General features: G+C 38.2%; 1 protein-coding gene and 1 long non-coding RNA gene across 2 annotated transcripts in view; one reads left to right on the plus strand and one right to left on the minus strand.

Annotated features, from left to right (window-relative positions):
- The window catches only part of LOC146671126 (uncharacterized), a 77,549-nt gene that overhangs the window by 50,087 nt on the left and 9,599 nt on the right, over positions 1-17,863 (minus strand). Inside the window, exon 4 of the mRNA XM_085404996.1 lies at positions 14,588-14,623. Within this exon, the coding sequence (XP_085261122.1) occupies positions 14,588-14,623 (36 nt within the window). The remainder of the gene's footprint in view (positions 1-14,587; positions 14,624-17,863) is intronic.
- On the plus strand, positions 1,419-8,842 carry LOC146671128 (uncharacterized). The gene is made up of 5 exons (XR_014911406.1): positions 1,419-1,515; positions 2,596-2,685; positions 7,405-7,544; positions 7,788-7,903; positions 8,298-8,842. It is a non-coding gene; the product is annotated as an uncharacterized LOC146671128 (long non-coding RNA).

Below are 17,863 nucleotides of genomic sequence, written 5' to 3' on the forward strand. Positions count from 1 at the left end.
AAGTGTGACAAATATTCAAAGTGAGATCATGAGGGACTTTTAAATACAGACAGAAAAACTGGTGATGCCTAACCAAGTGGAAGTAGTAGTGGAGGGCAAGCTGAGGAAGATGGCTATAGTGACAGATGTTGCTATACCGAGTGACAGCAAAATCACAAAAAATGAACACGAGAAGCTGGAGTAATAGCAAGGGCTTAGAGAAGAGCTCAAGAAGACTGTTGCCAAAGTGCTTGCTCATAGGGGGTCATATGATTGTTGGGTTTTTCTCTGTATCTATGAAGCGCCTTGAGGCAACTTTTGTTGTGATTTGGCGCTATATAAATAAAATTGAATTGAATTGAATTGGAGGGAAAAGGCACCAGTGTTCCCAGTGGTAATTGGGGCACTCGGTGTAGTGCTCCCCAAACTGGGTGAGTGGCTCGCAGGAGATCCCAGAAACAACTTGCCTGATAGAAGGCAAGTTCCTAATTTTCTGTTAGGATCTCCACTAGTTATTCTCACATATCAGCCAACATAAAAAAACAAAACAAAACAAAAAAACAATAAAAAACAGAAAAAACATTCAAACATCACATTACAGACAATATTCTCATTCTCGCATCTTTCCCGTTTGTTTTTTTGTTTTTTATTTGTTTACTTCTCAGTTGGTTCTTTCATTTTATTCCATTTGGTGAAAATATTGTTCTTTACATCAGAACTTTAACGTTACAGGCAGCTGAACACACCAGCAGGTGGAGCTAAAGGTCTCGTATTTCAGTTCTTACAAATGGTGCAGAAACGGATCCTGTGTGTTTGTGTATGTGTGCGTATATGCATGCCTTCAAATAAATTACAAGAATTAATAATGCTGCCACAGATGTGACTCTGGAAGAGTTCGTGGCATGGGAGTAAATAGAAAAATAGTAAACTTGCATTTATTAAATAGAGATGGGTTTTTTTTTTTACATATTTACTACAACTTCATTTCATTTTCATGAGATGTTTAATATCTACAGCTGTTCAATAGAAAGAAAACTTAGAAGGCATTTAAGCTTCTGTTTCATGTCCATCACTATTTCTCTTTTTCCTCAGGCTCATATGGACTTCGGAAGTTCTGTGAGATTTTTTTTCTGTTTGAGTGAAGCAGGTCTCAGCATGTTCAGACAGAGCTGCTAGGACAGGAATGTTGCTGATACGCATCATGCTGTGGAAACAAATGGTTTGATGATTCTATAACAGGGGTGTCAAACTCAAATACACAGTGGGCCAAAATTCAAAACAAGAACAAAGTCGCGGGCTAACGTTAATATTTATTGAAATATATTTATTCCTCCAGATATAAGAATGAATCTTTTCTTATGGACTCAAACACGTTTGAGTATTCAGTTTTTTCTGAAAAACTGAATATGGAACAAGCAAAGCTTAATGGTTTCTTTATAGATGGACAAACACAGAAGAAAAGAAGCTGTTTCAGAGCTTTTAAAGTGTGCCTGGGAGTGCTGTATCTTCTGATTCTCGCTGGAATCACGACACGCTGTGAGGAATTTTATTCCAATAACGACGGCAGTATTATTTCCACATTAGATATTTTTAAGCAACATTATTTGATGCTGCAAGTCTGCTATTCTTTCCTTCCTCTTCTGACTTCATATTTCCATTTAAAGCAACCGCCCTACAGTGTTTCCCCATGTGTGTTACACTGCTTCTGCAATATGACCACTGCTGAGGTTTTTTCTTTTTCTTTAATTGACAATGTAACCAGAGTAGGCATATCTTCTCCTTATATATCATCATATACATCGTTTTACAGTCATTTTAATGTTGTAAGCCCACTAAAGAATGCTAAGCTAACCATCTTCCTTATTTGACTCCTGAGACCTGTACCATAAAGCATTATTTTCAAGTTTAGTCCTAAGCTTGAGATCTTACAGGGGTTTGAGATCATTATATACTATGCAACTGCTTACTGAGCAATCAGTTCACTGGGAAATAGCGTGACCATGCCTGATCAACATCTACAAGCACTGGTGTGCTGTTAATGGGAGGATCTGTAGGTCTTAGATATAGTCTAAATGTTTGCTCTTTGCTTGCTCTCACAGCATTTAGCCTCAGATTGGAGCTGCAGCTGAAGGAATAAGGCTAGAACTAGCAACATCAAACAACATCAGACTGTTATTTAAATGGAAATGCAATTGTAGTTATAGTCAGTTCATCCTGTGATTCATGAAAATCAAATCTGTGAAACTGATATATCTTCTAACTCACCATTATCATTCATACATCTCTTCTTAATACTACACACACTATACTTTTCCTTTTGAGATACAGATGGTCTGTCTGTGGCAGCTGTTTTTTTCTGCTGTTTAATCTGTCCATATTTTCTAAAGTTATAGTTTAATCCTCTATGTTAAATATTCTAATCTGCTGTTAATAGACCTGTCCATGTTTGTTATTAGTCATATGCTAACCAATGTTCTTAGTCACTTAACAATGAATAACAAAATTAGTTTGGAAAAAAAGTGTGATGCTGATTTTTACAATAAAAATATGGCTGTATTTATAAAGTTGAATATTTAGATGTTTTTTTCGTTTTTGCTTTGTTTTATTTCTAAGCAGATATTTCAGTCACTTTGGAAAAAGAGCAGCTGCAGAACAAATACAACAAACTGAGCAACAATTACAGCCAACTGCAAACCCAACTTTTAGGTAAGAAAGTTGTGCCTCATGTGCAAATATAGCAGTACTCAGAATTGTATTTTATACTTGTTTTATTAACTATTTTCCTCTTAGGTCATGGAAGTGACTGCATATCAGTTGTAATATACTATTACTAAAAGTGTTCACTGAATTCAGGTGTTTCAATCGCTTTTATAGCCACAGGTGTATAAAATCAAACCCCGAGGCATGCAGACTGCTTCTACAAACAGTTTTCAGAGAATGGGTCACTTTCAGAAGCTCAGTGAATTCCATCGTGGTACCATGTTCAACAAGTCCATTTGAAATTTCCTTGCTACCTAATATTCCAGTCAGCTGTTAGTGGGATTATAACAAAGTGTAAGTGATTAGGAATGACAAATTCAGCCTTGAAGAGGTAGACCACATAAAATCACAGAGCAGGGACACTAGAGGCACATAGTGGTCACCAACTTTCTGGAGAGTTAATCAATACAGACTTTCAAACTTCATGCTTCCTTTGGATTAGCTCAAGAACAGAGCTTTATGGAATGGTTTTCTATTGCCGAGAACCTGGATCCAAGCATTACATTACTAAGCACAATGCCAAAGATATTTTAGACAATTTTATGCTACCAACTTTGTTGGAACAGCTTAGGGATATCCATTCTTGTTAAAAGATGGCAGCACCCAAAGTACATAGAGCAAATTCTCTAAAAACATGGATGAGCAATTTTTGTGTGGAAGAATTTGACTGGCCTGCACAGAGTCCCGACCTCAACCTAAAAGAACGCCGTTGGGGTTATTAAGAGTGGACACTGTGAGCCAAAAAAACAACAAACAAACCTCAAACTCTTGTAGCTGCAAAGGGTGGGCCAAAATCATACTAGACCCTGTAGATTAAGAATGGGATATCATTCAAGTCCATATCCATATGAAGGAAGACAATTGACTACTTTTGGCAGTATAGTGTATTAAAAAAAGTTGTAGTATGATGTGTTGCAGTTGAAAACCCAAACAGATGGGGAGCAACTGTCAATTTGTTTTGTTTTATACAAAATGCCCTTCCCGACACAACCCCAAAAGGATTTGTGTCTCTTCTGAGAACTGAACAGGGGATCTTTTGCTTATTAGGTGAAGATGTAAACCACTATACTATGGAGCACTTTAGTACTTCGGTTATTTTTTCCCCCCTTCTTCACAGTTTTGTCTTAGTCTTCCTTAAACAACAAGCAGTCTGAGGAGTGTCCAGAAAATTATGTGGGCTTTGTAAATAATTGCACAACTTTCTGTTGAAAACCTGTGATTAGGTGAAATGGTATCCATCCAACATTTGATGGACACGCTCTCATTTCTAGAAATCTTTTAACACACACACCCCTCCGCCCCCCCCAAAAATATGACTGTACAGCGTTGGGACAAGGAAGCCAGACTGCAGTCTTATATGTGTCTCTGAAGCTTACAACAGCCCTGTTCAAGTATTGACCAAAACATTCATACATATGGTGCTTTTAACGCAAAAGTACTGCACGGTGATTTTCTTTTCACATTACTGAATTATTCACAGGAGCTGTGTTACTTGCATGTTGTGTTTTTTGTGCAATCACTTCATATTTTTGTAATATAGTGTACTCTTTCTGTGTAAAATCAACCACTCAGCTGCCAGCACACTAATCATGCCATGGCTATGCTGTGTGGCAGGCAGCATGTAGGACCAAATTGCAGGTCTAAAACACAGGAAGTTAACAGAAAATGGTAGCGTTTTTGCTGGACATAATAATACATCTATACAGGAAACAAAATCAAAAACAAGGAATTCGAAATAAGAAACTTAACCAAAAAGAAAAACAAAACAAGAAACAAAACAAGATACTCAATTCAGAGATGGTCTTTCCCTTTGCATCTAAATGGCCTCCTTGACTCCGCGCTCAAACCAGTGTTCCTCCCTGTCGATGATGTGTACATCCTCATCATTGAAAGAGTGTCCACTGGCCTGTAGGTGTAAATAGACTGCAGAGTCCTGACCCTAGTTTCAGGAGACATGACACCTGCCGGCATCCAAATCTGCTTACGTGCATCTTTTGCCCGTTTCTCCTCTACTTTTCTCTTCTTTTCTAAACTGAGAACCTGATGGCTTTGACCTTTTCTTGTCCATCTTCCATCAGTAATTTTGCACTCCAGTATCAACACTCAACCCCACAACATAAACTAACAGACTAATAGACCTACACCTTGTATATTAATTTTTTTTTCTAGGATTTTACACAACCGAGGAGAAACAATGAATATATAATGGGCTTGGATTAACAACATTATGAATGAAATGTGCACTATTTAGAAACAGCATGCCCCCTCTCCTTTCGACAGGTTGTGTTGTAAGACTTCAGCACAGCAGCAAGCAGGCACACCAAGGGCCCTCGCGCTCACTTTTCTCGTATATGTGTGTGAAAGAATTTAGAAAACACATCGGTCCAAAATTATTATAAGTCTATATCATAATGTCTTCAGTTTTTGTGTTTGTTGTAGGCTGTCAACGTTAATGCGTTATTACCGTCATCATGATTAACCCGACTAAATATTTCTTAACACAATCAACCCATTTGGAGCACAGAATGGACAAACAACAAATGCGTTGACAGACTTTTCAGGGATTTTAAGTACTTCTGCACTCCAGATGGATTAATTGCATTAAAATTTTTAATTGCGTTAATCGTGATGACAGCGTTAACGTTGACGGCCCTTTTGGTTTGTTTTTATTTTGTTTTTGTAAAGGCACGTTTACTCCTCGCAAATGGGCAATTGAAAACAGATCGGTGCCCATGCAATCCCCAAAATGCACTGGCATGATGTCGGGGCACCATGGGTGCGAGCAACTTCTTTATTTGGACTCAGCCATGATGCTGCCCCCACCACGATGCTGCCCTGGGCAACCGCCCATGTCGCCAATATCAAAAGCCACTCCTGGAGACAAGGGTGATAATAATAAAAGAACATAATTCCAGAGTCTGAAGCATATATGCTGGGTTTCAGACACAGTACTGTGACAAATCAGTGTGACTGATCAATGTTGCCAGTGCCAACCCTGAGGTCACTAGATTCAAATTTCACATTGCACACCTTAATATCATTTTAACATTTGATTTCATTATTAACACCATGTGTTTTTTTCATATTGTAAAACATGCTGCAAAACAAACTGAGGTAGACTAACTGTGTTATTTAAAGAAACACTCTGGCATTTTTAAACAGGCTAGTTGTCTGTACTGTGATGGATTTAACTTAAAGAACACTGTGTGACTGGTGCACAGTGGCAGTGGTTTCATGGTCAGAGTCAGGTTACATCGAGTGTAGCAGAGAGTCCATATGAATTTCAGGTGATGATGCTGAGATCAACTGACTAAATTCCACCTTCATACCAACTTTATACTAAATAGAAAAGAGCATAAACAGTGTACTGTCATTGTAGAGGATGGAAATCAGCCAGGAACACTCATGAAACATCTGCTGACATCTGATTAAATTTAGTTGTGTACATCCATAAAGAGCAGACTGTACACTAAGAAAATCTACTAGAGCTCTCAATAGAAATTATTATGAGTTATGATTCTTTTCCCCACACTGAACCATTACAACCAGTTTTAGGGATCCTCAAACTTGTGAATCCACTTTAATCCCTGATTGTACAAATTTTCCTGTTTAGAGGAAATCGTTTTAATTTTCTTTCTTTTTCTTCTGATTCAAGCTGAGTATAATTAGAATTTTAAAAAGTTAGACTGAAGTTTGTATTCTTATCTATTGATATTACTTTATCATTATGTTAATATAACACAAGGTTCAGTTAGCTTTGCACAAAAATAGAAATGTCCTCTAAAGAGCTACTTTTTACTTTCTCAGTTTGAACACATTTCAAAGACTGTACTTTTTTACTTTTACTTGAGTAAAGAAGTTGAATCAGTAATTCAACTTTTACTGGAGTATTTGTTAAAAGTAGTGTATTTCTACTTAAGTACAGAGTGTCTGTGCTTTTGTCAACTCTTACTAAGCTTAGGACCTGAGGATGGAATAGCTGAGGAACAACAATTTGATAAATATGTATTAATAGACCTCTCTGCATTGAATCATATCTGTTATTAACCTCTGTCTCTCTTATCCTGTCTTCCTTCTCTCACCCCAACCGGTCGCAGCAGATGGCCGCCCCTCCCTGAGCCTGGTTCTGCCGGAGGTTTCTTCCTGTTAAAAGGGAGTTTTTCCTTCCCACTGTTGCCAAAGTGCTTGCTCATAGGGGGTCATATGATTGTTGGGTTTTTCTCTGTATCTATGAAGCGCCTTGAGGCGACTTTTGTTGTGATTTGGCGCTATATAAATAAAATTGAATTGAATTGAATTGAATCGAATAAATAGACTCATGTGTGCAACCAGAGTTTGAAGTCCAACAGTATGTCAGAACCCCAGCCTCAAAACGTTGGCAAAATGTGTTTTTTTCCAGACCAAAGGAATGACGAGCTTTCATAATTTATCTGAGCTTCTATGACCTTCTCTTTGTCTACAGAGAGTGCTATGGCTTTTTTGTCCTCATAGAAGCTCTATTGAGACAAGTGCACTTTTACAGTCTGGTGTTTTTTTTTCACTTAATGATGTCATTAAGATTCACCAAGTCTTCCTGTTCACAAGCCTGCACATGTCACAACACACACAAGCAATAGAAGGATAAAAACGTGAATTCTGTTTTTGTATCATGTGTCTGACTTTAAGTGAAGTGTCCTGTCGATTGGGCCAAATTTTGAATGAGCTGTTACTTTAAATCCACTGAGAGGAAAATTTGGTCTGACAGCAAGGCAGACTGTCAGTCCAGAGGAGCCAATCTGGTGATCATAAACAACAAAGAGGAACAGGTGGGTGTGTTTGTTTGATGCAACTGCCAGAAGTTCTGTGTTTTGACCATCTGCCCATCTACTGTCTATTGATCTATCTATTCTATAAAGGACAAGAGAAGTGAACTGAAATGTTTCAGAGAAGTGAACTGAAATGTTTCATCTCATTTAGTTTTTCTTTCAGACAAATTCACAACATGATATTACAACAACAGAAGTACTGAATTATGACTGGCCGAAATATTTATGTCTGTTTTCAATTAGGAATTTATTGAACTGAATATGAGAGGAGACTCCTGGATTGGTCTAAAAGCCGGTTACAAAAGTAAAACTGGGGAACATGAATGGGAATGGGTGGATGGATCCCCGCTGACAGAGGCGTGAGACATTTTCCTTTAAATTAAAACCAAAACCAAAAAGTTATTATTTAATACCACCATGTGTTGGAAGACAGCATGGCAATACATTACATCAGCAAACAAATATATGACCCACATTTAAAACCGATGTCTGTAAACAGCTGTGAAAATATTTTCAAAGAGCAGAGAGTCAGCTCTGCCTTCGTTTTATTCTAAGATTTAAGAGTATGAAGATTTAATATTCATAAAAAACTTGAAAACTGTTAATGTACATGATGATACTCAGAGAAAAGTCTAAAGCAGGTCAATTGCGACAGAAATCTGGAAAATGCTTATAGAGAGTCATAGTTATATAAATGTGACAATTGACATGATTTTAGTCTAGTTTAATATAATATTTTTTTTTATCCAACAGGTTTTTGGCGCCAGGCCAGCAGGATCCTGTTCATGGTTTTTCTGCAGTATGCTGTGAAATTAAGGGAAAATGGACACGATCACAATCTTCTGTATCCAAGACCTGGATCTGTGAGAAATGATTTTTGACTGATGACACAAGGAAAATTAAAATTTCTGAATAATCCAAGTAGTTCTCCAACTTCAATTAGACATCATTAGTGTTAAATTTCATAAAGGTTTGTCATCTGTTACTCATGTTTTTGTTCTACTGTGAACAACTTCCTGTCTTCACCACAATGGATCATTTTAATGTTCATATTTTTGACTTGGTATTTTAATATTTTATTGTTTGCTTAGGTTATTGATCATTGGTTTTGGACAGAAGTTTTTTTCTAAGGATGCAGGAAAGATTATCGCTGATGTATTTTAAGAATTCAAAACATTAAAAACAGTTACAACTGTTTTGAATTCTTAAAATCTGTTTTTCATTAAATTTTAATGAGAAACAGATTATATGCACATAATAAAATATTTACAGAATATGCAACAGAGAAAAATAAAATAGAAAATATAAATATAAACTGTAAAATCAATTGTTTATTTTCTTAATGGAACAATGACAAACACACACCACACACACATATATATGACTGATTTCCTCGTAATAATAATATTATCTCTGCTCGTCTAAGTAGCTTGGAAAGAAAAGCCTCTGGACTTCTTTGAGTTGCTCGAAGACGTTTCACCTCTCATCCGAGAAGCTTCTTCAGTTCTAAGGTCAAATGGTGGAGAGTCCCTTTGTCCCTCTTTGGGGGGATACTCCCACTGGGTTTAAATCTGGGACCATTTGACCTTGTGAAACGTCTTCGAGCAACTTAAAGAAGTCCAGATGCTTTTCTTTCCAAGCTCCTTAGACTACAATGACATGGATGACTGAGAACCTTCACAGACATTATCTCTGCTCAACTAGGGATCATTGGGTACAAGTACTATATGTGAGGCTAGAATACTCTTGTCTACAAATTAGATGTCTATGAGAAAATTGTCCTTCCCTCCCTTTAGACATGTTGTCCATAAAAACCTTTCAGAAATGTATGGTGAGATGACAGTTTTAACTCTTACTGAACATTATGATCTTTTTTCTTTAACTATGGTCCCATTAGAATGAAAAAGGTCCATAAAGAAAGATATGTGTCGAAGCACATTTGCCCTGTTTCCGTCTGTCTGATTAATTTCAAAAGCCTAATAATGATGGTTATTAATCGCTGTCTCTTCCACATTGTGTCTTTTGTCCTGTCTTACTCCTCTCACCCCGAACTGGTCATAACAGTTTGTCCTTTGCCAAAGTGCTTGCTCAAAGAGGATCATATGATTATTTTTTTGTTTTCTCTGTATTATTGTAGGGTCTTTGCCTTAAAATATAAAATGCCTTGAGATGGCTGTTGTTTTTTATTGGCACTAAATAAATAAATTTCAACTGATTTGAAAAAAACAAATGTACTGAATTTGATTCGACTGGCCTAATATGCACCGCTTTGACCACGAAGAGGATTTCAACACACAAAATTAATTGTATGTGACTGTAGCTCCTGACACTAAAGAGTCACTCTAGGAGCTCACAGTAGCTGAAATACAGAGGGGCAGAATTCAGGAATGTCTGGCTGCCTTTCAAGCATGAATGAATTCACTGAGTCCTTTTAATCTCACAGGCTGGAGGAGAACACCATCAAAACATTTTAAAGATTTCATTTAATTGAGAAAGTTTTCTGCAAAAAAAGTAAGTTATATAAATGTACCGCTGTACTTTGTTGTTTTTATGATAACATCTGTTGTCAACATATCTGTGACATACTTGAAGAGAATATTCAACTGAGAAATGACATTGACTTAAGGACTTTGAGCTGCTCTCCAGCAAGTTGTATTCTGAACCCAATGGAGTGGATGCAGAACTCAATAACAGATGAGCCACAGAATTCAGAATGGAAATTAACAGGTCATCAGAGTCAGCATCAATTGTTTTATGAACATTTTCAGTCTTAATTTTCTTGTATTCCTTTCTGATTTCTTCAAAAGTTAAAATATTCAGTTTGATGGAACATTACCAGCAAGCCCTTAAGTTATCTAAAGACCTTAATTAAATATTGCTATTACTTTTTCCAAATATGTACTTAAGAATAATTGAAAATGATTATTTGATAAGTGACTGTAAATATGTGGCAAATATGTGCATTAATGTTAATATTTGTACAGAGAAATTAAAAAAAACATTCAGCTGTTAAATATTCTTTTTATCATCAAAAAAGTCAACCTGATGAAAAAACAAAAACAGCAGGTTTGATCAGTGTGCATATATCAGCAGATCCTTTAGCTCAAATAGCATTAAAGACACGATTTTAAAAATAAAATAAAAACATTTCAGTCTTTTTTCATAAAGGTGAACACAATTCAAAAAATGTGTATTTATGCCTTCTTTAGCTTAATTTTCTTAATACGAGCTAAAGTTTAGAATATGAAATATACAAATATTTTCTTCAATTTTCCTTATTTATAATGTAATTCACCCAGCTCTTACTTGCAAAGTGCTTCACAGAGCAAAAAATTACAACAAATCAATGACACAAAACCATAACAAATGAAAAAAAAAGTCTTATAAAAGATATATGAAACACTAATGATGGAGACACTCTGACCTCAGTAAGACTGTTCCAGAGTTTGGCAGCTTTAGTCATCTCTGTTTACAAGCTGAAAATTCTAAATAATGAGAAGACCTCTAATCCCAAAAGGACCTGACTGTGACTGTGTTATGTGACTGTGACTTTTATTTTGACACAATCAAACAAAGTTTGTAACTCGTGGCACTTTCCAATGCACACTGCTCTGGCTCCGGTGCTCTTCTCCAGCAGCAGATTCCTCTTTCTGGCCTGGCTGCTACTGAAATAGGGAAGGCATGATTAGAAGATGCTCGCTGGCTGTGACAAACAAGTGTCCCTGACACCACACCCTGAACCTGCCACTCCACTCCTCCACTCTGGCCGAGCCACCAACCACACCCCGCAACAAGCTCTTTTCACAGAATGCTTTAAAAATACATCTTAAAATCAATGTGTAGTGCTGTGTTTGTTTCTGTGGTCTATGGATTCAGTCTCGAGAATTCAAATATGTTTCCAGAAAGGTCCAGAACACAATGTTAGTCCCACTGCCTCTGTTCGGTAGTGTCGAGCCAAACGGACTTTAACGTGTGTTTGAACGAGTTTAAGTACTTGAGAAACATCAAAAATATCATTTATGTATACATTGAAAAGTTTTGGTCCCAACACTGACCCTTGGGGAACACCACATGTAATACCAAGTTTCTCTGAATGGTAATGCCCTATGCTAACATATTGTTCCCGACCTGTTAGGTAACTTTTTAACCATTTACCAGCTTTCCCTCGAATACCATATCTTTCCAATTTATCCAATAAAATTGAGTGATATTTGTCCTCAAAACACTTGTGCTTGTACCAGTCCAGTTGCTCAGGGTGTTTTTTTAAAATGTTCTTCGCCCACTCCTGTCTTGGTTCCAATATCTTCTTGCTCACGTCACAGTAACCCATCTGAACGCCATCAACCATCAGCACACCAGCGAATTCTGAGATGTTCAGAACTCCGGAGGATCCAATGATAAAATAGTTCAGCGAGTGTTTCACTGTAGGACAATGTTTATAATGGTAGCAATTAATTCAGATGCACAAAAAGTATCAGAAATATAATTCATTTAGTTATCCAGGCTGCACCCTTTCTCTTGCCCAGTGACAGATCAGATAGACTACTAGATTATTCAGTCAAAAAAATCTCATTTAATCTGCACTAACAGAGACAGAAGGCTCTACAGCAGGACTGTGCAGCTTTTAATTTATATTTTGACAAAGATTTGGGGCTAAAGGACCAATGTGGCTGATACGCTTTGCATGTGCAAATTATCAAGAATGTCCAAAACTATTAATATTCAACCTAAATCTTAAAAAAAAAAAAACGTATTTAATAGGTCACATCTGACATGAATAGAATAGAATAGAATAGAATAGAATAGTTTAGTTACCTTTTACCAAACGAATGTAAAATGAGATTTAAAGCAACTCCTACCCACAGCAGCGGTGACAATGAAATTCAGTTGTCAAAGTATACCTGATAAAACATGGATCTTTTAAATTCTAGAAAATAAATATAAAAACTGAGTTTACAACATTCGGGCTAAAAGAGCTTTAAAGTGAAACAAAGCAAAAACTCAGCTTTAGGTCAGATGACTCTGCTGTCAGAGCTCAAAGGTTTAACGTTTTTTTCTTACCTGCGAATGAGCCATAGCACAGAAGAATCAAGAAAAACAGCTTCATGTTTTCTTTATCCATAATGTTATCATTGTTATTGCTCTTGTTCCCTCTAACATGTAAAGACCTTTGAGGTTAGTTTAACTTAAGCAGCTATTGCAGCGTCTACTCCTGATTTCTGCTCCTAATAATCTGCCTGCACTCGCCCACTTTCCCACATGCCTATACCTGTAATAGTCTGATATAATCCTGACTACCAGGAAAAAAAATGTTGTCCAATCAAAAAAAATTTAAATCCCCCAATGTTTGTAAGGTACGGAGCCCCGCAGGGGACATGGGAGAAAAAAAAATTAAGGAGGAAAAAAAAAAAATTAGGGAGGAAAAAAAAAATTAGGGAGGAAAAAAAAAAATTAAGACGGACTTTTGCGAGCTCTCGCAAAAGTATTGCGAGAGCTCGCAAAAGTTTTAGCCGCATTCTTCGGAGGCCGCCAGCTCGAAGCCGACCGGGAGGTCGAGGCACGATGTGCCGGGAAAGCTGTGTTCCTCCCGGCTGTAGTAGGTCTCGACCTCCCGTTAGCTTCGAGCTAGTGGGTGTCAGATCTCCAAAAACGTCGGAGCACTTTTGCAAATATGTGATGTCTTGTAAACCGAGCAGGTATCTGACGTTTACACAACTACATTCACGCCTCAAAATATCTTAAAAGTGTATTTTGTGACCCAGAAAGAGTAATATTACAACTAAGTAGCTGCCGCCATTGTTGGAATTCAACTTTCGCGAGAAAGTTTTGCGAGCGCTCGCAATACTTTTGCGAGCTCTCGCAATACTTTTGCGAGAGCTCGCAAAAGTCCGTCTTAATTTTTTTTTTTTCTCCCTAATTTTTTTTTCTCCCATGTCCCCTGGGGGGCTCCGTATTAAGGTAATTAGAAGACTGAAATAATTTTTTGGGAAAAATAAGTTTACATTTTTTAGATATCACATGTCCACTGCAGAGGACATTGGAAGGCCAAACGTGTAAAAATGAACTTTGATGGCAAACATTTTCTTCAACTCTTCACCAAGGAGAAGTTTGAACTCAAGGAACTGTAGTGGTTTCTTCCCCCAAAACTGCAAGTCACTGCTATACTGAAGCCACGAGTTGGTGATTGCCAGATCAAAAAGTAGAAAACTGCACATACTGTCAATTTCTGAGTGTGAGGGACCATCCTGTAGAAACTCAACATTCGGCAACAAGGTCCACGTCACCTATATTGGTAGTGTACTCAGCAATTGCCAGTGGACTTGGCACATGGACAAACCTTTTGTTTTTCTTAGACCATCTTGTGCGTCTGTCCTGAGGTTGATTGCCATAGGCAGAGGATGCCATGACAACTGTCCAACCACTTAATGACAGCAAGTTCAGGTCTGAGTACCATCCCTGATGCTCCTCCTTCTTTCTTCTTCAAGGGCTTATTCCCTATGATCTTCTTCATCAGACAACTCAAGATCTGGGTTTCCCTCATCAAACTGCAATAAATTTCTTTCTGCTTCTAAAAAGGACTCCTTTTCTGGTCATTTAAAAAAACAGAACAAAATGGAGGAAATGACTACAAATGTCCACTATGGAGGACATTTTTTAAACACTTCAATACTATACTAAAATGAAGTTAGAATTAAGCATACTATGTTTTAATGTGTTATTAAGAGACTTATTTAAAATATGTTAACAACATTCATTGCTAAAAATTGCTCAATAAGAAGTTTTATGCACTTACTTTTCTTCTTCCCATAAAATGTGCTTGCAGCGATGGCCGCCATGTTCCTTCATGAAAAAACTAAAGTTCCCAAAGCTCCACCCCTTCACATTTGGTATCATTGGAAAGCCCTAAATGTCCTCTGTAGATACCAAAAGGAGGCAATTCTGTAGTATGCAGTGCATGGGAGATATTCAGGTTTAGAAAGGTGCTCTACAGAGGACAAATTTGCATTGCTGGTAGTCAGGAGGATATACTGCTTCTTTAGAACACAGAACTGGAAGGATCAGTTTTGTTGTCATGGTCCCTGTGCCTCCCCGGCCAGCCCAGTGTGGCCACAAGTGTTTGTGGTTTTTCTCTCGCTCTCTCTCTCCTACCTGTCTGCCTGGGCAGAGCTCTGATTGGGCTCCTGCCCTTGGCCCACGCACCTGCAGCTGATCTCGAGCGAATTGCAGTTCTCTGGCTCTTCTTAAGGCTGGGGTCTGAGCTATTCGTCGCTGGAATATTGAGTAACCCTCGTTAGTATTTCCTGGCTTCCTTGCGATTCTACTGTTCCCGTGTTTGCCTTCAACTTACCCTCGTCTGTGTAAATAGGTTTACCAGGATCAGCCCTTTTGTGACCCCTGGACCCCGTGAGTAGGAGAGTGAGCTGCTTGTGTGGAGACTGTTTGGACGAGGAGCAGAGCGAGTGCGAAGAAGTGTGTCTCCCCAGCCTATTGATCCCCGGGACCCTGGTGTCCCCCCCCCCCCCTTCATGTGTATACAGCGCACCAGTGTGATTAATAAAGTGTCGTTGAACTGTGCTACCTCAGTCTGCGCCTGAGTCCGTTCCACTCCCGTGACATTTGTTGTAACACACTGAGAGCAGGGTCCCAAAATACTTAAAAAACAGTGTCTCTTTATGATATTCTGATTTTCTTCTAATTATGTTCTTTCAGCTGTTCATGTGTCTATGGTTTGTTTAGCATGTATGTATTTTATTTGAGTTATTTTCATAAATTCAAGATTCAGTTTATGTTTAAAGAGTGTACATGACCTGCTGTTCCAATAAATAGGTAAATAATGTTTTGATTTATGAATAATTGTAACATTGATAATAGCCTGATAATAGCCACTGGTTATCAGCAGTCCACAGGGATTTGTCTGCAGAGGAGCAGAGCTCAGCCAGTCTTCTTCCTGCTGATTAGCCAGCTTAGTCTGGCCTTTAAAAAGGCTTCAAAATAAAAAGGCTTTCATGGAAATTTCAGACCTTGTTTTTTTCCATTTTAAAAGCTGTTTTTATTAAGCCATCTGTCTTTTTTAAATTTAAATATATTCTGATCTGTCTGCACTTCCCATCTTGCCTCTACCTGCCTCCAGTGCATCCCAGTTTCACATTTTGTCACATTAAAGCATTGTTAAAAAACGCATTAAATCGACTTTTTACCTTAAAGTTCTGCACACAATACCCCATAGTGTAAAAATGAGAAACATTTGCTTAAAATTCTTGCAAACCTAGTTGAAGTCTCAAGTCTTGTTGAGTCCTTAAGGTGTTTTGAGCATGATGTTACAAGCTTGGCGCACCTATTTTGGGGTATTTTCTCCCATTCTTCTTTCAGGATCTCTTCAGCTCCCTCAGGTTAGGGGAGTGTCAGTTATTCTTTAACCCCTCAACAACTAGTGTCTCATATTACACAAACACAGTTTTTCTGAGTTTTTGAGACTTCTGATTTAATGACCAAGTTTCTCTGTAATGCGGAAACAGAGCACGCTGTCCAGTCTGTGGATTAGACCATACCAGCTTCAGCTCATTGATCTCAAACACCCTCTTCTCCACACAATAAACTGCTCTACAAGTACAATTTGTGTTTGTTGGCTCATTGGCAAGAGTTCACTGCTCCATCGCTTAGTGCTGCTTCATCTACAGTGGAATTTATGGTTCAGAGAGCGTGACGCATTTGCAGTCTGCTCCAATCCAGGGACTGCCCGTCTGCCTGCAGTGAGCTGTGTTACCAGATGGGGGCAGTCTACAGACTACGTGGTAAATCCTATTTGGATTAAGAATTATATCATTACAAATCATTGAACTCCATCTAAGCCTCAGTTTTCATCTTTACCACCAACAGCTCCTAGATTGCAGGGGGGCATCTTGTCCTAAATCCTCTCACCCCTGCAATTCTGTTCTGCCATCATGGTTCATCTCAGTCTATTTGCTAAATACATTCATTTTTCTATCACAATAAAATGTTCAGTTCTTCCACGCAGGGACGTGCAGAGAGGTTTAAAGGGGCGGGTGCTCAAAGTTAAAAAGGGGCACATTGAACCAGGCTGAATAACAACAACACACATTCATCAAGAATCTAATATGGGCAACAAGGCAAAGCCCCTAAGCGCTTCCCACTACATTCAGTCATTCACACACAGGCGATAGCAAGCTACATTGTAGCCACAGCCACCCTGGGGCGCACTGACAGAGGCGAGGCTGCCGGACACTGGCGCCACCGGGCCCTCTGACCACCACCAGTAGGAAAACATGGGGTTAGTATCTTGCCCAAGGATATTTGGCATGCAGCCAGGAGGCAGCCTGGGATCGAACCACCGACCTTTTGATTAGTGGCTGACCTGCTCTGCCACCTGAGCTACAGCCACAGTACAATGTTGCTGTTGAGGGGTTTCTGCTGCTCCTGCTGCTGATAGTGCTGGAGGGCAGGGCTGTGTTGATCTGAGACTGTAGACATTAAAAAGTCCATAGGAGAGATGGTAGCTGATTAAACAAGTGTCATGAGATAATAACAAAATGCAAAGATTGGTGACAGCGCTTGGAACCATAAGGCAACAAAAAACTGTGAGAAATAATTTAGGCTCTGCCTGTGAATCACTCTTTGCTTCTCTTCTTCCTTCCATCCCATCATTTCATATATCACTCTCCACTTGCTGTCCATCTGAGAACAAGGCACAACTTGCTATTGCAATGAACTATAATTTAATTATCCACACCTAACAACTCCAGCACTTAATCTAAATGATGACAGAAAAATGTTATAGCCCTGCTTTTAGTAGCCTCACACAGCTCCTACTGTTTCCTCCTCATGTCCTTACCAGGCATGTCTGGACAATGTTATATCATGAGTAATATTTTTTTTAAAAATCCATCTAAATAAAACACACACATGCACGCACACACAGTGACATTTTAGACCTTCTTCAGAATACTGTATATACTATGGGCATCACGGTGCTGATCCAGAATCCTTACATTATTATTTATTACTAGAGCTACAATAATAAAGCAATGAGGAGGGGGAAGTAATAAATATGAAATAATGTATTTATGATGATTCCATTTGTTTCACTATCCACTCTGTGCAGGGGCAAAGCTTATTACATTTTTAAACTGTAGAGATACAATCATTTTACTGCTGTAAAATCCAAATTTTGTCTTATTTAAAATATAAATCTAATATAATCTGCTTCTTAATGTATGTTCTTTAAAATACAGCGTGTGTTTTTTAAAATATTATAATAATGCATAATTATGTGGACATGCATATTAGATCGTTTTTAGTGA

The sequence above is a fragment of the Rhamphochromis longiceps genome, linkage group LG4 (genome assembly GCF_057381845.1).
Source record: "Rhamphochromis longiceps isolate RC_006_pf linkage group LG4, R_longiceps_female_GT1.1, whole genome shotgun sequence".
Lineage (NCBI taxonomy): Eukaryota > Metazoa > Chordata > Actinopteri > Cichliformes > Cichlidae > Rhamphochromis > Rhamphochromis longiceps.